Genomic DNA, 20,720 nt, shown 5'->3' with positions numbered 1-20,720 from the left:
TACCAAGCAGAGAATCTTCCCTTATACACAGGTGTCATCCAAAGGCCTCAAAGCACTTGAACAACTAAGTCTTACCCTGCACCGCCACCCAGCCTGAGGTCTGTGTTTATATATATATATATATATATATATATATATATATATATATATATGTAGAAAGATTTAAAGAAAGAGAAGAGAAAGTTGGAAATGTTAAGTGCTAAATCTGAATATTAGCTTATGGATATCATAGTCCTAGCTTCTACTCTTTATTAACAAAAAAAAAGAACATTCCTTTGCACAGAATTCTTAATAACATTGCAAGCCATAGGAAAAAGAACAGGCCAAGAAAAAGTCTGTCAGACATCCCTACCACCAAAAAAGGGTAGGCTTTGGATTGTGGTTTTTCCTTGCAAATCATGGTTTTCAAGTTTACATGCACCTATTCTCTGCTGGAGATATCCATCTCCACTGGCTCAGAGTAAGGAATCAATGACTTTAGAAGTGACATCCATTTCACCCCCTACTTTCTCTTAAACAGAGTTTTGGCAGTAACACTTTCAAATACATAAAGACATGATCAAAAATTCATTACAACTCAACAAGATACATAACATTTAAAAAACCTCCAAAATAACTGAACAGAAATGCAGCAGTTTTTCTACAATCCCTACAGAAGAAGTCAACTTCTGTTGACTTCTAACTGCAGACATTTCCCACTCAATAAGAGACCTTGAACATATTAAGTTTCTCTGCACTGCTGTCTTCCTTTACACAAAGAGGAACAAATACTTTACACCCCACGAGCCCTCTCTGAGGCTGGTAACTGTAAAATCCTTTGAAATTTAAGCATTATTTATTATGTTCCAAGTATGATGGAGCCACAGAATTCAATTCTGAGCTGACACAATCAAGAAAAAACAAAACACCAGAACAAAACAAACAAATACAAACATTTGCAAATTAGCGTTTGCAAATCTAGGGAGCACCGCAATTTCACTGTTGCTACATTGACGCAGTAAAATAGAGCTTGACCACCCAATGTTTGAAGAGGCAGTCAAGCTACAGCAGCTTAACAAGTTATCACTGGGTCTTGGTAACTTTATCTATGTATGTAGCTAGTACATACTGAATGCAAGATAACAAAGTTTACACATAAACCTTTTCAGTGCAGACCCAGGGTGTGGTTCTTTTGCAGCATAAAACCAGCTTCAATGCAGAGACTCAACAGTGCTGAAAAGAGAGTGTGTCCCTTTTTCCTTTATACACACACACAACCCCCCCCACACACCCTAACCACAAACAAAATAAACTTCAACTAGACAGTGTTTCAGAGTCCTGGAAAGTAGTCATCAATTTGAAACACGCAGCAACAAAGCTTGAAAAGAAAGTTTCATTCACTAGCCCTGAAAAACCACTGAAAACAGAACCAGAAGATGATATGGCAGACCTTCAAGAATGCTCCTTACGCCCTCCAGGTTTCTTCCTTACAGTATGTTTCTAATGGTTTTTATCCAATGGAATTAGAAATAAGGCCATTTCCATATGAGGCAATTTCATTTTCTCGCTACACAACATACTCCCCATTTAGAAGGATAAAAGTTGCTATGAATAGAAAGTAATGCAATCTTTAGATATAAATCAAATAAAATCAAAATAATACATTAAAAAAGGCAAGGGGAAAACAGACTCAAAACAAACAACATCTACATGTGAATGAAAGGGGAAAAAAACACTCATGAAATTTTTACGAAATGGAGTAGAAACAGAAGAGGTAGCCTCTAGAAATCCTGGACTCTTAAGGTACCCATTGCTGGACAGTTTTTACTTACAAACTTAACAGTTTCAACAATTCAACATAAGTAAAAGAACACCTTTGGGAGTGCAATAGGGACAGAGGGAGTGAAGAAAGAGTCCTCCAGCTTCTGGTAACATCTCCCTATGGTAGTCAGACACCAGGCACAGGACAGAAGACATCTAAGAAGTAAAAGCATCTTGCAACCGAAAGACCATGGTTTTCCTCAGCTGCATTTCAATCACAGAGCTAGCAAGAGGGAGAGACAGGTATCCAGTCAGCTGTCCTATTAAATAAGGTAAAATAGAGTTTTCTTTTTGTTTATTTATCTTGTGACAAACAGATTAGGACATAAGTGCTGCTTCCCAATACAGCCGCAAATCAATGCCAGAATATAATCAGAGTTTATTTACTGATATGGAAGCTTTCTCTTCCAGCACCCCCCAAGTGCTAGAAGACTCCAGACAGTTATTTTAGATTATTCACACAAGGCCAGCAGAAGCTTTCTCAGATACATGAAAGAGCTGATTCTACAGCAATTATCCTTGATAACAAATGTCTCCCTAACCCTTCCCTTTTGCAAAGAGGCTGTTCATCTCCAATTGGCAGCTGATCTACTTAATCAGAAGGTCTGGATTAGTCCATACTGTTCCTCTTTATAAATCAGGAAAACATGTTTAGCAAAGACACCTTCGCCGGTGGTTAATTCGCATGAGATAAATACTTCACAATGAAAGTATTTGTCTGCCTGCTTGTCTTGCTTGGAGGCTTAGTTGCTGTAATAAGGTAATGATTGCTCAGACGGGGAACCTCAGACAAAACTTTTAAAATGTAAGATGTGCACCAAGAAACACACGGGAGATGTGAAGGAGGTGCCTTAATATTTCTTCCTCCAATGCTCTTCTACCTCCTGCATAAAAAACCCCAGTATAATTCCTGCAGTACTTGCCAGAGATTCCAAAACCACTGTTTTCTATTTTGCAATGTGCAGAATGCAAAGGAGAAATAAAACACCGGGAATATTAGCCAACTCCTATCAACTACCTCAACAACAGGATCAAGGATAGATAGGAGAAGTTAACTCTTCCAACACTGAGGCTAGCACATTTTTCTCCAATTATCAAATTGTGTGTGGGTTTTCTGTTTTTCATTTGGAAAAACAGAATTCCCCCATTTATTTTGAGAAACTACAGCTGTCACACCTTCCTGGTAGAAACCCTTCAGCTTCTATCACCACATGACATTGACTCAACAGCCAAAGCTCTCCAATTTTCAGGCAAATAACTGTTGCCTTCAACTGCAGAAATGCACCTCTGGTGTTCAGTTGTTTGGGGTTGTTTTTTAAATGTTATGTATCTTGAGGTCAGTATGTCATGTCTCAAATGACCGCTTATGTTCTGACATACCAGGGACAAGACTACTGCAAAAAGCAGCTGGCTAATTAAACATCTGGACAGAGACACCTGAAAGGAACCAGATTTTTAGAAAGTACCTATCACTGGGAGGAGGGGGAGCAGAAAAGGGAAGAAATTCTCCTTGTTACTCCTTTAAAACAACCTCCTACCACTGATTAATTAAAAGAAGGTTCTAAAAATGAGTAACTTTTTTAGTTTGACTCACACTATGCTTAAATATATGGCAACACCTCTTATGCTGGCTTAAAGGACTGCTCACACTGATGTACAGTATGAGTTTAATTTCCATTATCTCATGCAGTGTAAACCCTCTTTTCTGTAAGGGTAGATCTGCAGGTGTAAAGAAGCCACCAAGTTAATTGAGAATTCAGGTACCTGTTTCAATGTCAAACCTGCCAGCTACATCAGCAGGCCATTCACAGGTATCATGGGACACACAAACACTAACAGTTCCTGTCCTTAAGTATTTATAGCATACACTAAGTGTATATATATATATATATATATATATATATATAAACATTTTTTTAAAACACTCATAGCCTAAGTCAATTCAATCCAAGACAATAAAGCTGATCCTCTTTCATTCATGACAATGTAAGGAATTTAAAATATAAAATAACAACTACAAACACTTTAGGGTTACTAAAGAGCTTCAAAAAAATATCCAGATAGGATCTTGAATGCATTTTCTGGTCCCAGAGAAACTTACAGGAGCTTTCCTGTGATCTCAGTAGGGTCAAGTTTCCACTGCCATCATGAAACAGATAACTCACGTATCTGTGTATTTTACACAGCTTATCAAATCATCTCATGATTATCTCTAGCTTAAGAATAAGAAATTTAAACGTTAAAAGGTCTTTTAAAAATATTATACATGTTTATGTATAAAATATATATAAAACATCTGACCAAAAAAAAACAAAACTGAAAGAAGCAAAAGTCACAGAAGAAAAGAGATGTGTTAACAACCAAAATAGTATCATTTAGTCATGTAGAGGACCAAAGACACTTGTCACTGTACCAAAGAATTTTCTATAGCTGTATTCAGCTGCAGTATCTAATACCTCCTGCTTTTCAGAGGGTTGCAAATATCCAAATTTCCTTTATTTCTGCTCTATACTTTCCTCTCTGTCAAATCTTAAAGCAAGTCACTAGCAGGAGTCAATGTAATCTTGGATATTTACCCCTAATATATTAACCAGCTGAATTTTTTTGCACAGCCTTTAGGAAGAGACCCTGACAGATGCAATCCATTACCACGCACTGCAAGTATAGCATCAGCTCACAAATCTGTCCCCAGCACACAGGCATTTACTTTTTCTGAGTTCAGTAATAATATCAGTGTAAGCAGAAGCTAAGGTACCATTACTATATTGCTGTTTTTGCAGCCAAATTATTTGTCTTCAGCTATTGCAGAAGATCATTTATGTTTTTGTTGCCCTTCCTGGAGATGGTTTTGCTCAGTCTACTTACAATCATAGAATATCTTGAGTTGGAAGGGACCCACAAGGATTATTGAGTCCAACTCCCTGTTCTTTGCAGAACCACCTAAAACTAAACTACATGACCAAGAACATTGTCCAGACAGCCCCTGACTTAGATCTACACTGAGCAATGCAGAGAGTATTAAAAGAACATACCTCAGTTGGCACTGCCCTTACTTCCAAGCATCGCTCTTTTCTGCAAGCTTCAAAATACCAAAAGCATTTCTCTGAAATTATGGTAAACTTGGAGGCCATGGACAGAGAAGGGCTATCTCATACAGATGGACATCAGGCTCTTACTGGTGTTAAAGATCAGAGCCTGGATTTGGCACTAGAAGATAAGAGCAGTCTTACTATAATGGAAGATTGCCGATGCAGTTTACCACTAAATGCTTCCCCCCTGCCAAACACTTATTAAAATTGCACTTGATGTCACATTTGTCACCTATTGCTTGCATGGCATGCAAATACACCTATACCTCAACCATCCATATGCCTTCTTACCAAAAGGTGTCTCATATTGCTTTCAAGTACAAGAAAGGGAATGGAATCATGACCTTTCCCAGCACAAAAACTGGAAAGACAATAAATCGGGTAAAATTAAATCTCCAAGACATTTCAGTGTCACAGAAAGGTTTGGGTTGTTTTGGTGTGGTCTGTTTTTTTTTGTGGAAGCAAGTACAAAAAGATTCCTCTTAATAGAGACTTAAATTTGATTTGAGAGGAATTTAGATATAACAAATGTGTATAACACTCAGGAATGTTTGATTTATAAGTACATCTGCCACAGGTTGTATAGGAAACAGAGAAATCACCCAGCACAGAATGAGCAGGTAAAGTAACATCAGGCAATTTCCTGCATATTAGAGAGCAAAATACATCATGCAAAATTAAAAGGAAGACTTTACAGAAATTAATAGCTTCCCCTCTAAACTCCAGAGAAGATAAAGGAAACAGAGTTATTGTTTGCATGACTGTTGTTGGTTAATCCAGTGGGTAGCAATACAAAACATCTACCTGCACAAAACAAGTACACATTCCCAAAGAAGAACATACTTGATGCCAGTTGCAATCTATCTATCTATCTATACATATTTAATATCTACTATTAGTGATGGGTATCTACTGTAGAGCTAATTAGAACAGAGAAAACACAAGAATGAATCAACACCAAAAGCCAAAACGACAGAATAATGAACTAGTCTTTTAACATAAACCCAACAGTTACGGCTCCAGCATATCAACAGTTTTATGTTTAATAAAGATACAAAAATCCAAAGTTTCAGAGTTTCAATACATACAGATGTAACTCTCAGAAAGACAAATACTGGCATAGCCTGTCCTCGAATTCATGTTTTTTGTTAATTACATAGGCCCTTTACCATTCAACACCCTTTGTAAAGAGCTAGAGAGCTCTCTCGCCCGAACATTACCAACATATGTATTCTTCAGTATTCAAGAGAGCTGAAACCGCCTAAGAGCCTCAGGGCTTTTCTGTACAAGAATTCTTTCAGACATATATTCAGTAACATTATATAGTTACATTTGCACCAGTAAACTCCCCATGTGGACAGAGACTTTGAGAACAGAATGATTTTTTTTCCTGCAGACAAACCCTCAGTAGTATTTGTGTAATTCACTTAAAAGCCTAAAGTCAAAGAAACTCAAGTGCCCAGCTGACTCTACTTTTGCACTTTTGTCCAAGCCAACAGGGAACAAAATGAAGAGGTAGTCAACATCCTTGCATCCATAGCTCCCGCTACAACTTTACTACAAAAGGCTCCTGTGGAGAACAGAAAGTCAGTTCTTTGCAACCAAAGAGTTAATTAATAAGATGGGAAAGAGAAGCACATGGATGTTGGCATAAGGCAGACAGGACAACAAAACATGTGGAGCTTGGGAAAGAAATAACCCATAAAACTGAACCAAAAGGCCACATTCTTATGCAAAACCAGATTTCCTGTTCTCGTCCCACTTTTTTGCCCTCTTTGACAGAACACCCTTGGCAGATTGTCTCGCCTGACAATGGAAAGGTGAAAGCACAGTATAAGCAGTTGCTCCTGCTTGTACAATCCAACAAAATGCCAAAAGCAGGGTGACCTTCACTCCCGCAGCCAGAAACACAAGGTCAATATGAACATTTAAAAAGGTTGTCCTGAGCATTCAGCAAGGTTTTTAAAAAAACTGTGAAAGGGAAACTTTCCAAAGCTGAAGGAGGAAAGAGAAAGGTCTTTCAGCAGCTGCAAGGACTGACTACCTTATAAGCCTTTCAATTGCAGCAGGATGAGCTAATAAAGCTGGCCCTTAAACCCTGGAGGTTCAGTGTTTAAATTGTGATTCAAATTCACAAATGAAAGGCATCTATTTTATGCTTGCTCTAGTACACAGACAAATCAAGTAACATCAGAAAACTATTACAGTATTTGACTAAACTGAAAAATGCACTGGAGACAGGCAGCAGACTAGGCAGAACATTCTCCAAAACCTCACCTCCCACTGTCCTACCATCGTATCACTGTTCATTGCCCGCTTTTGTAAGATGCACTTTTAAAAGAGGTTTCCCAATCAATGATAGAATCAAGCTTTCAAAGTATACCACTAGGCTCATTCAATCTGTGGATATGAAATATGCATCTAGTTTTACTTTCAATTAAAGCATATACTATAGTTATCATTCTCTACACAGCTTTCTACTGGTGATACACAAGCCTCTTCTACTTCTCGGGAACATGGAACAGCGACCTAGAACATTATTTTCTCTAGCTCAGTTATCTCAACAACTCAGCCACCACTTCTGTATCATTGACCTCTACTGGACAATGAATGGGAGGGAGCAGAAGTTTGTCCACTGTCTGAATGGAAAGATGTCCTACACTAACTTACTTCTAATAAAATTCTTCAGCAATGGGTTCCACATACTACTTCATTCCTATGGAGAACTGGCAACACTAAACACAGTCAAAAGTCTCTGATTTCTACAAGGGATTATTACTTCAGTTCATAAAAATCATCATTTTTGGTAGCTTGGTGGGAGGTTTGGATGCAAATGACATTTCAGTGTTTCAGGCAGTTCCTCTCAGCTCATTTCTTCAAGGTTCAGCTTTGAAGCACTGAACCCAAAACAAGCCAACACTGTGACTGTAGAAAAGCCAAGCTCCTACCTGCTTTGCATGTTCTGCCATCATCCTCTAGCTGCACACCAGTGGGACAGGCACAGCTGTAGAAGGGGTCTCTTGGAGACAGCAGGCACAGATGGGAGCAACCACCGTTGTTTTCTTCACATGGAGTGTGAACTTCAAGAAACCAAAAAGATTTATTTTCATTTTTCTGGAAGCCCTAAAGCCCTCTTTTCTCCATGAGGAAGAAATTATAGATACCAAATAACTGGCACAAGCTTTAGTGCTAAAACACAGAGGAATCACGACACAAACTGTCTGATTTCCCACACCACTCCCCACCTCCCCACCCCCAGCATCCTACTTCTAGGGGTACCTAAACTGAGATGTAAGCAAATGGTGGGGTGATCAGTTCTATGAAAGAAAGGAAATCGTAATAGTTTGTACAACTCCTACATTACAGTAGTGTTGCATTTTGGAAATATCTTTTTCTACTGCAAAGCTTTTACAGCAAGACATATCCCTGAATCATCAGGAAATCCAGAGGAGCAACATGTAAAGTCGCAATTCTGAATACATAAAAGAAAAAAAGTGGGGGAGGAGATGTGTACAGGACAGGGATGGACATAACCGAATGTTCCTATCTCTTAAGATGGGGAAAAAAATGGCAGCAAGACATGAAACTGTAATCATAAATAATTATGGATAATATTCCCACTTATTAAAAAAAAATACTTGCAAGTTGTGCAAGATCTCTACAAAATTACAGTTTGAGTAATCGTCTGGACTACTTTAATATAAAAGAACAAAATTTACAGCTCATTTGACTTTCGTTACTTCCACTGACAGTCACAGAGGAAAAAAAGGGTGAGGAAGGAATCCAAGCCTGACCTTAATGAAGTCAATGGCATCTGAGCTATTTTCAGCATATGCTATTTCCCCATGCGCCATACTTTCTTTGTGACTGACTCAGAAATACTATGACCCAAGCCTGGGACATTCCTGGAGCTAAAAGCAATGACAAGAATTCAGCATAGACAAACTCTTATCTGGAGCTGTGAGATAAACCAGGGTGCTGCGGATACCCAGCAACCACAATGAAAACTTGCTTATGTTCCATCACCAAGATAATCTCCAAACTCCTTTTGCTTACTTTCAAGCCTGTTTCCTCACATCCTATAAACTTTATTGGAATAACAAATGTTATCTTTAAGGAAGCAGAATTTACAGTTGGCATAAATAAAGAAGCCAATACAAATGGAAAGAATGTCTTCCCTAGACAAGAGCTGATTCTTCCCAGAGCTACATTTCTACACTATTGCTTTTAAATCCCATTAAAAAAAAACACCTAGACCAAATGCCACATGGAATCACATGCACATACAAAATACATGCAGCCTTACTTGAATACTCTACATGTGACTTCCTCTGAAGTAGCATCACACAATATCAAGAAAAAACAGAAGCACATACATGTTCATCTAAAAGCTCAAAACTAAATCCCTTCCATACTAAAACATTCATGAACTATTTGCTACATACTGAAGATTAACGTGATCAAGTCTGGACTGCAAAAAATGCACTTATAAGTACAATATGAACATGACATATTTTGTGGTAATTCTACTCACTAAAAAAAAAAAAAGTCATGGTAAGCACTTTTTTCAATTGTCTTTAAAATAATGGCATTGAAAAGATGCCAGGTGAATCAGTATCATTCTCATTCAAATTTTCCAAACCAAGAGAAGTCACTGAAGTACTGCACTGGATTTTGGATTTTGTTACCAACTGGGATGGTGGGTGAGCTTATACCAATTCAGGCTGGAATTTTCAAAGAAAGGTACAGGATTCAAGCACTTACATCTTTAGCAACCAATCCCCTCGCAAGTGTGCACAACCTTAAAACTTCACACTAACTACTTTTCTGATTAACATTTTTCCTGATAGGTAAGTAACAGTCATGCAAAAAGTTTCAGGGAAAAGGAAAACATACAGTATGGCTGCCGGTCTGGACTTAGGACCTGGATGTCCATTGGAGAATACAGGGCAGACAATATTTCTCTCCTTTTCTCTCCTGTCCTTTTGTTACAGGCGTGAATGGAGCGCGTTTGCCAGTCCGTCCAATACAAAGTGTCCCCAGACAACGTCAGAGCAAAGGGATGAGTAAGACTACCTTCAACGACTTTTTGCCTATGTGAAAGAAAGAGCAAGGATTAAAAATTGATTGCTTCCACTTGTTACCATGCAGAATAAAAACCTGGCTTTGTAAAATTCATATAGGAGCTGTCGTCTTTTAACAAATTCACTGGGCCAAGAGATTCATTTGGCAATAAAAGTGACAACAAACCGAAAAATGTAAAATAAGGCTATATGCTTTCATAGCAATAAAGACACAAACATACTGGATTTCATAGCATCAAAGTATCTGATTCAGTTCTACACTGACAGCTGAAGATCCTTAACTTCAGGCGCTGTGCAAATACCCAAACACAACTGACTTTTCAATGAAACAAAAGTCCAAACACTGCCCCTCCGATTAAAGCATTACAGGACAACTTTGCCCAGAACTTCAGTTGTGCCGAGTCCTTTCTTGTAGCAGACAAAGGAAGAAATTACCTAAGAGTCTCATTAAATTACCCCTCTTTAACTTAGTCAGCAGCAGAAACAAATATTTTTCAGATTATTTTTCTAATTTAGAGCAAGGGTCACTTCTATTTTTTCTAAGGCTAAATATTTATAATTAATATAAATCAGAAACATTTCAAGATGTTTCTTCAATGACCTCATTCAGCCACACTTTTGAGAATGCGTATATTTTCACATTGGTTATTAGCTGAACTGAGAGCCAAAAAACACATTACGTTTCTAACCTGTTTTCACAGGATCCCCAAGTTTATACCTACTGCAATAAATTCATATAATTTAGATCCAATAGTTTTGGAGACATTTATTAAGTCAGAGAAAAGATACTTGACAATTCCTCAGTCAAAACACTATGTAGTCAGTTTTCACAAAAATTATGCATTTTATGTATACAAAAAGGCATGCCCACACCTTTCAAACCAGTGCTATGACACAACAAACCACTAAGTTATTCACCATACAACTTCGAGAAAGCTGAAGTATCAGTGTCATCCTGAAGGAACGTGACAAACTTATTTTTCTTATACCTATATTCAGATCTGCATTCAATTTTCTTCAGTTGAAGGGATTTTAGGAAAAACAAAAACCAGTTAACATTTGGCAGGGGAAGTACTCTTTTATTTTAAGCAGCATAGGTACTTATTTGCATTTTCAGGTGGGGGGGGAATAAAAAATTACCCCCAAAATTCTTGACATATATTCAGACACAGACAAGTGTAAAGTAGACTGACACATAAAAACAACTATTAGCATATACATGAACAACGCGGATAATGTGGAAAAAAGAAAATGAAAATATTAATAATCTTTCTCTTCTAGAGATAAAATTGAAACTCTTCTAAAATTTCTCTTTCAAATTATCACTACTTCTTTCACCACAAAACACAATAGAATAAATATAAATACTAATTTCACTTTCTCTTTCCACTCTCACCTTTGCTGTTTCTTTTTGACTAATAACAGTAGTGGCTGTATTCTAATATCATAACAGCTGTTTTCCACTATGTATTGCCCTATTTCCATCATTCTTAGATATCAAGTCTCCCCTTCTCCTGTAATTACATCCCTTGAAATAGTTCCAGCCAATGTGCTTGCAAACTGAAGCTTGCTAAGATACAAGACACAGATTGCTCCAGTAAAATTAATCCACTACACAGAACAAAAATTTCCTTTTTATTTGAATTCTGAAGTAATTTTGAATTGATTCTGGGATGAGAAGAGTGAAAGCATTTGAAACGCTACAGATTTTTTTATTGACATGTATGAGTGAAACTTATTTTACTCCATGTTTAAGGAACAGAAGCAACTTCCAAAGTTATCATCTAGTCTGAACAATTACACAAGTTACTATATTCAAAAATGCAGTTAGTCATAAAGAATTTTCAGAGTGTACCCTGTACAGGAATATCCTGACCTCAAGCATGCATTTACGTACTCTAAGAAAGTAAGAAGAATCTAGCAGTTGAGTAAAATATGCAGGAGTGAGCCAATTTTTTTTTAATGGAAAATACGTTATTTTTTCCTAAAATATGATCAGATTTATGGTTCAACAGAAATCTGCCTGGGAGGTGGTGCACATGCACTGATATATCACAAAGTAATTTGGACAGACTGCTGGAATTAGTGTATTCAAAGGCTTGCTCCCTTTTAGGGGGCCTTTCTCTACCTTAAAATGAGCAGAATAGATTTCACTTGCCAATTACAAGTTTAGGGTTTCCACATACATCTAAGTAAAGTTTATACAATTTGCATACATGTCTGATAACCGCAGAAGCAGCCTGGAAACCTTACACTCTGCCACTCACCCCCAGATAAGACAAACACATTCATGTTGTTAAATGAAAATCTTTCTTTCTGTCTATGAACCTGCAACCAGGCTTTGAGTTACCACTGCCTTCCGTAAAGGCCTTTTCCCTTGTCTATACTTCTGACTGTCAGTCAGTACTTGTCACTTACAATGCCACCATTATCTAACTCTTACATACTGCTCTCAAAGGAACCTCAGTGTTTTATAAAGGACCTTTATAAAGGTCAATATTGCTATTCTTCTTTTATGACTGTGAAAATCAGGCACAGAACGTATCTCAGTAAAAAAAAAAAATTTGAAAAACACCATGCAAATGCAATGGTTTTTTGAAGGAGGCATATTTTTTTATTATACAGAACTACATAAAATAAAACTCCTCCAACTTTCTACCAAGGCAAAATGATTTTATTAACACCGACATTTAAAATGTTACAAAATCATGAAAACGAAAATGTCATTTTATACAACCTGAAGACCAAAACCAGACCACAATGCAGAGATTGCTTTGGCAGGACATTTATGGCACATGACACTCACCCTTCAGGACCAACACAACCTGCCCATTGAACACTGCACAGAATTGAAAATGCAATCTCAAATGCCTAAGTCTGCCCTGTCTGAAGTGTCACTTCTCTGTGTCTACAAAAGCCAAAACTCAACAGCACACTTGGACAGGAGCCACCAAACAAAACTTCCATAGTGTGCTTTCCATCAGTCTTTAGAAAAATCTGCTTCCTAATTGCTTGCTGTCTGAAGCAACCTGAATTTGGTTAATTAATAGGCATGGCATAAAGGACATCTTTGGATGGGGCCAAGGACAAGTGTGCCTCAATGTGTACTTCCTGCTGGAAAAAAGGACATTAACAATACTGTAAAATCCCAGTCACTAGTTAAATGTTGCATTGCCTAGGATCAAGGATAAGCATCTCCAACTGTTTTCAAGACAAATAAAAAATGCTGCTGTACAAGAAGGCTATGAACAGTCTACAGTGAAATATTGATACAAATAGTCTTACTTTTAAAACCAGTTTTATAGTATGTGAGGCTATTTTTTGCAAGGTTATTAAGAATTGCATTTAAACAGAACATTAAGGTATTGGCATTATTCCCGATTACTGAAAAAAAAAGTCTCAGTTCAAAATGAATGCAAGAAATGAGAAATAACTTACACCATATTATTGATTACAGGAAACTTACCTAAAAGAACCATCCAGATTTGCCCTATGAATGAAACTCAGTTTTGCATCAGCCCAGTAAAGTTTCTGCTCGTCAAGATCTATCGTGAGTCCATTTGGCCAATAAATATCTGAATCAACAATTATTTTTCGCATGCTGCTGTCCATTCCTGCCCGTTCTATCCTGGGTGTTTCACCCCAGTCAGTCCAATACATGTATCTGAAAAAGACATACACAAATTAAGCCACAATATATGCTGGTTACCTCCAGGAACAGAAGGGATAGCAAATCTTGTAACGGTATAGCAAAGCTTGTAATGGTATATACATAGAGGGGCATATAGACACCAATATTTGTCCCCAAAACTTTAACAAAATCCAGTTCCACAGGGCACAAAAGAAGTCCTTCACAAGATCATCTCTCACAAGCTTTGTCTCTATATTGTGTTACTGTTCTCTTAAATGTTGGGCAGTACTTGATTATCATAAGCATTTTTAAGCAGGTATCATCCTGGTGTAGCCAGTTATTACAAGTTAATATCCTAAATCCTAAATCTGAAGCAGCTAATTACCCATCCAAGAAGGCAATACCCACAGCTTAACTTCGTTTTGCAAGTCTATAGAGAAAAAAGAATAAAAGAATAAAATCAAGTGCCCTGAAATTTGTTTCTGCCAATAAATAAAACACGAATCCATGCAGACTTGGAAAGACTGCACTAAATTTTTGGATGTTTTTTCCCCTTCCATCCATGTCGCAGTTTCCCTGTCACTCCACCTATGAATAATTTAAGTAGCCTGAATAGTAGCATTAACAGAAAGGACCAGATCAAGGTGTGGCAAATCACACAATATCTTCATGGAAAGCTGAGAGTGTGCAGTTAGGAGAGAAATCGTCTGGTCAGAAGAGGACAGTCAGTTCACAGCTGGTAAACATTACCCAGCATCATAAATCCAGCTTGCAAATTCAACATGTCAGTGGTGCAAACACAACACAGCCAACTCCTAGCACAGCTACCTCAGGCCAGTCAAGAGAAGTTATATTGCTTTCCCAATGCCAATACAGCTATTTGGGGCATGGGTCTGTGCCAGCAAGTGTTTGACCTGAGTGAGCCCTCAAACAAAATTAGGTGTTTGTGCACTGGACCCACCCCTCCCCAGGTTCCCTGTGCTGTATTAGATCAACAGGACTGCCAGATGGGCACCACCTGGGTAAGTGCACTAAGCTGCGTCTAAGCTAAGTCCTCCTGGCACTGCAGCTCCAGGAAAACATGGTAAAGAGACATTTATCTATTCAGCCTTGCAAAACCCATGCTTAACCAGATTTTTCACAACCTGGATTATCCCAGACCCTCAGATCCCTGAAGACAGCACTGGCTATGCAACCACAATAGGAACCAAAAAGGAAGTAAACGAATGTGCATTGTGAAAACATACATCCACACAAAAAGCTTCATGGTTGTTTTTTTAATGAAAGAGAATGCTGCCCACCTTGGGGATGAAGTGGGGACTACATCTGTAATTGCTGTCATGTTCCTCAGTAGGATGGTCTCCCCTTCACAACAAAAGATCCCCCTGTAAACTACAGTAGCTCTGTAGTTGCTTTACATGCAGCTGGGGCCATCAGTTCAGCCAAGGAGGAACAGGCAGCTGTACAGTTATTCCTAGGACATGTCCCTCACAACTCAACTAAAATGTTCTGATCTCCGTGTACATAGTACACACCGATTCAGGCGTACCTCCAGTTCCACGGCAGTCACAGCACCTGCTTAGACCATTCTTAGACCATTCCAATATTATAGACAGACAGACAGATAGAAATTGCTCACTTGGATCACAACACACATACATCTGAGCATGCAAGGGTAAAACAAGAAGTTTTCTAGTTGAAATAGTAAAGCTCCCATGCAGATGAGTCCTCTGGTTTCTGAGCTCACTTTAGCGTGGCTGAGGCAGAATCGTGTCCCCAGGTAACTTCCCCAAAATTTCTCAGCTCCAGCAGTCAGGACAGATTGACTGCTCCTGAAGAAGTAGCAGCAGTAGCTGAGCTGTCCCACTTCATAGGACAACCTATGAATGTAAATTGCCACTCATTTTGGTTTTCCTTACCAAGTCAGGCTGTAATTTGTGGCAACTCAAACTGTGTGGGGAAGCAGCTATTGACAAACAATGGAAGACAGAGAAAAGCAGACATAAAAAAACCTGTCTACGCAACCAGCTGGTGAATCAGACCGTGAAACTGATGTGGCCAAATACTCATTTTTGATCAGGTCAAATCAGTCCTCTGATCCAGCTCATCCGCACTAGCTTGCACCATTTGCATTCAACTCTATGGGAATAATGACGGACAAAAGATGGACTGTTAAATTAAGAAAAACCCAGCTATTAAAGGTGGCTTTTGCGCCATATCATATGGCTATGCTCAAATTACCGTGGCATTACTCTGCTCTCCATTGCTGGCAAAATCTTGGCAAGAATACTCCTGAACAGACTAATACCCGCTATAGCAGTAGAAATTCTACCTGAAAGTCAGTGTGGCTTCAGAGCCAACAGGAGCACCACAGACATGATATTTGTTCTCAGACAACTGCAAGAAAAGTGCAGGGAACAGAACAAAGGTCTCCATGTAACCTTTGTCGACCTCACCAAGGCTTTCGAATCTGTGAGCAGAAAAGGTCTTTGGCAGATTTTGGAACGTTTAGGTTGTCCCCCCAAGTTCCTTAAAATGATCATCTCACTTCACGAGGATCAGCACGGCCAAGTCAGATATGGCAACACACTTTCTGAGCCCTTTCTAATAAAGAATGGTGTGAAACAAGGCTGCATTCTCGCTCCTACCCTATTCACAGTCTTTTTCAGTATGATGCTCCAAAGGGCCACGGCAGACCTCGATGATCAGGACGGTATCTACATACGATATCGTACTGATGGAAGCCTATTCAACCTAAGGCGACTGAAGGCCCATACTAAGACCCTAAACCATCTTGTCCGGGAGCTGCTTTACGCTGATGACGCTGCCCTTGTTGCCCACACAGAAGCAGCTCTGCAGCGTTTAACATCCTGCTTTGCAGATGCTGCTGAGCTCTTTGGGCTGGAAGTCAGCTTAAAGAAGACAGAAGTTCTCCATCAGCCTGCACCTCAGGAAGTCCTCCATCATCCCCACATCACCATCGGCCAGTCAGAACTCAAATCAGTCCAACAGTTTAATTACCTAGGCAGCCTCATCTCCTCGGATGGTAAGATTGATGGGGAGATAGACAGTAGGTTAGCGAAGGCATATAGTGCTTTTGGAAAACTCCATAAACGAGTATGGCGTAATAAACACTTGAAGAAAAGTACCAAGATCAGTGTTTACAGAGCCATAGTGCTGTCTACTCTTTTATATGGTTCCGAATCATGGGTCATCTACCGCCACCACCTGCGTCTCCTAGAACGCTTCCATCAACGCTGCCTCCGTACAATCCTAAACATCCACTGGTCAGATTATGTGACCAATACATCTGTTCTTGAACAGGCAGCAATCACAAGTATTGAGGCCATGTTACTGAGAACACAGCTGCGTTGGGCAGGGCACGTCTCCAGGATGAAGGACCACCGCCTCCCTAAGATCCTGCTTTATGGTGAACTTGCCACCGGTTGCCGCAAGAGAGGAGCTCTGAAGAAAAGATACAAGGACTCCCTGAAGCAACAACTCAGCCTCGGGCATATTGATCATCATAACTGGTCTACTCTGGCCTCTAATCGGGAGGCCTGGAGAAACACCATTTATAACGTTGCTGATGCTTTTGAGAAAGCACGCAGGTTCACCCTTGAGGAGAAAAGACAACGCAGAAAGAATCGAGCCTTGCAGAATATACCATCTAAGGAGTCTTTCTGCTGTGCCTTTTGCAACCGGACTTGCCTTTCTCGTATTGGCCTTTTTAGCCACCAACGCGCTTGCAAGAAAAGTGGGTAGAGTCCTTCCCAAATCTTCGTTCGCGAAGCCTAGCCATGATGATATGGCTATGACAATCTCACACTTACTCATACATACTTATTGAAATGTATAAATGCAGACTAAAAACGAGCTTAGACCAAAATAAAAAAATCCCATGACAGTTATCTAAAAGCAAAAAACAAAGGAGACAAAACTAGCTAAGGCCTATTAAACCTTTAAAGCAGTTGAAATAAAAAGGATGAAAAACCATCCCCAAAACTATCATTGAGCAAAATTCCTCTCCTCAAGCCTTCCATTCAAATTGCAGCCTGTCCTGAAGCTCAGTGCACTCAGATGAAGAAAAGAAAAAAAAAAAAAGTCTGTAAGCCAAGTGGTCCTCATGGCTTTTCTATGATACTAAAGGAGCTCCAGCTCAAGAACCTCCTCCTAAAAAATACTCTGTTGCATAATTTCATAGGTGATGTGTATTTACCCGTGGTCACACAGAGACTGCTGTACAAAAGCAGTACTTTCAAATCCACACACAAATTTGTCACAAGAAATTATACCTCTATGTTTCAGCTCATTAAAGAGATACAAAGCTCAATGCCCGTGTCATTCAGAGGTTTAAAACTACACAGTATTAGCAAAGTTACTGCACCACAAAGGAAGGTTAGCAGGATGAATATGCATTTAGATGACATGTAGAACAATCTGAATGCAGGCAGCCTTCTTTCAAAGCACTTTTCTCTCAAGTTGGACACTTTTAAAGCAACATACCCTGTCATCACCTTGCCCCGATTGCAGGGTGTCCCTGAAGTAGTGTAAAGCTGATCTTCCTGATGAACTTTTCAGAGTATATTGAGTCTCTGCAGTAATCAAGAACCTAAAGAGGTAACAGTTTCCCTCCCTCTGTGTGCTACACAGAATCTCCATGGTCCATCACAGGAAAGCAAGCCAAGCCATGGAATGGCAAATACAATTTTTGTCTCCATTTAACCTCCTCCCCTTTTCAAAGAGGCTTCTGTCCTTTCATCAGGCAGCAGGTGCTGAATTGCCATGAATTATAGAAAATTGGCTCAGGTTTGGGGATCTCTTAACAAATCAAGACCCTAAACTGGGAGTTTGGGTATCACTGTAAGAAGAGATCAGCTGATCAGCTGTTCCTGCAGCAGGAGTGGGCATCTCTGGTCTAGCTAAGCCTATTTAAAACCATGCCACTGCCAAATTCCTTCCATGGTTCCTACCCCTCATGCTGACATTAGCATTCTACAAGGAAACAAAAAGAAAAAACCCAAAACCTTTCAGCTTAGAAAATGATCAGTCTGACCAATGGTCTCCCAGCAGTGGTGCTAAATCAGAAGGAGCAAATAAAGGCAGCAACCACCCAGCTGAAGCCATCTATGAAACTTCCTTGGAGAAAGACGCAAGTCTCATCAAGTTCCCCTAGATAAGTCACTTACCTTGGACTCTACAATTAGCTAGGGCAGTTCCCTTCATCCCTCTTCTCCCACTGTAACATCTAGGCTGTTTTGACATTTTTTTGGTCAATATAAGGTGCAACACAACACTGGACATCAGACCTCAACAGGCCATAAAATATGTTTTAACTGCATGCCTGTGAGGGATTTCCAAGACTGCAAAAAGTGTCAAGTTTCTCTTTTTTTGGCTCTCCTCTATTTTGAGTGACCAACCTAGTTTCAACCAAATTAAGAACAGTGTCCCAGTCGAGACACCATACACTGAGAGTCAGCTGAAGACAAATTTTTTTGCAAAAGTTACAAATCCTAGAGAAAAAAAATCCATGGTTATTATGGAAAGAATGACACAAGCTTAGCTAAAGCAGCACTGCAAACTTAACTGGAACAGTAACAAGAGAAAACTTTGGGGGTGAGGGGGAGCTTTCTTGATGTGATTAGTTACCAAGAGAAAGAGAAAGGCTACCTATCCTTGAAACAACCCACGGATCTGATTAAGAAAATTAGTCTTCTGCCAAAACTACTGAAATCTTCTTGCACATCATGTCATCTTGACATCATCAGTGTTTCTGGGACAGATGATGGTTTAGGACTGGGGTTTTGGTTTTTCAAATATAACCCATTTTGCTGGTGTCCAGTACATTACCAATCTCTATCATTTTCATTTCACCATTTTTAAAAAATGGGTATTTAGCCCAGATAATGTTTCAGGAAAATAAGTAGACTATGCAAAGAATCTCGGTCCAGTACTACCTGTGCTATTATGCCTTCCAGTTTCAGAAGCCAGTTGAAAAGATGCACACTGAATAATAATGAAGAGTCTAAGGCAAGTATTTGGGTAAGTTTTTTGTTTGGTTGATTTTGTTGTTGGTGATGGTGTTTTTAAATGTAAATTACAGAGTCTTAAATACCCCTGGGCCAAGGCATACCATAACAATTGTAAGAAGTTAAAAATATCAAACCCAGTTTGTACACATTAGATTGACCACATTTCAGGACTGAGATCTGGCATCTGAAGAGTTTTGTATCCTGACTGGATTGCAACAGGTCAGTAAAACTCTAACAGCACTGAGGCTATAAAAGAAAAAGAAAACATGAATTCCTTAAGAGCGAATGAAAACAAAATTAAAAAAGGCATTGTGCACAAAATTCACTGCTAAGCAGCTATCATAAATCAATACTCTTAAAAACCCCCAATGAAACAGCACTACAGAAGCACTGAACAAAAAGCAGACCTTGGACAAATTCACGGGCTACTATATTCAGTTCTTCAGAGATGTTTAAGTGTCTTGCCACCCTTACTGTTTTTTAATCTTAACTCCAGAGGAAGTTAAAAGGAAGGAGGGGCAGCGGAAAGAAGAGACTAACATGTAATAATAATTTCACAGCAATTGCACCAATTCTGTCGCTAAATTGATTTGCACTCCCCTACACTAAAGGAACCACTTGGAACAAAACAGAGCAAAAGCCAAAGCTTCATCAAAGATATGATACTTCCTTTTGAACACACAACCACTAACAGTCCATCCAGTCCATCATCCAGTAGCCAGAGGTACCAGACCAATGGAGTTCATAAAATTCAGTTACTGCTCTATCAGTAAGCATAGTAGCTGCAAGCTTCACTACCAAGCTTTCTAGTCAGAACCCAATTAAACAAATGCTATTCAACTGCAGTCAACAAGTCACTAGGTTTTGGCATATAGATTACTACATTGAACCAGGGCTTAAATGGTGCTTCAGTCCTATCACAAGAATGGGACTGAAAGCCACCTTGCAAAAATAAACAGATTTTGAAGTTGGCAAACTGCACCCCAGTGGGTTTTTTTTGTTTTGGGGTTGGTTTTTTAGGGGGTTTTTTGTTTTGTTTTTTTTGTTTGGTTGGTTGGTTTGGTTTTCTTTCCCCTGCTTATCT

General features: G+C 39.1%; 1 protein-coding gene across 2 annotated transcripts in view; it reads right to left on the bottom strand.

The window, feature by feature from the left end:
• Nucleotides 1–20,720, bottom strand: part of LRP5 (LDL receptor related protein 5) — a 137,300-nt gene that overhangs the window by 78,939 nt on the left and 37,641 nt on the right. For both annotated transcript variants that reach the window (XM_027703591.1, XM_027703601.1), the window contains exons 3-5: nucleotides 13,440–13,637; nucleotides 9,786–9,982; nucleotides 7,838–7,969 (exon numbers count right to left, since the gene is read on the bottom strand). In XM_027703591.1, coding sequence (XP_027559392.1) covers nucleotides 7,838–7,969; nucleotides 9,786–9,982; nucleotides 13,440–13,637 — 527 coding nt within the window. The remainder of the gene's footprint in view (nucleotides 1–7,837; nucleotides 7,970–9,785; nucleotides 9,983–13,439; nucleotides 13,638–20,720) is intronic.

The sequence above is a fragment of the Neopelma chrysocephalum genome, unplaced genomic scaffold (assembly GCF_003984885.1).
Source record: "Neopelma chrysocephalum unplaced genomic scaffold, ASM398488v2 Primary Assembly neopelma1_24, whole genome shotgun sequence".
Classification (NCBI taxonomy): Eukaryota; Metazoa; Chordata; class Aves; order Passeriformes; family Pipridae; genus Neopelma; species Neopelma chrysocephalum.
This window is presented reverse-complemented; position numbering and strand designations above follow the sequence as displayed.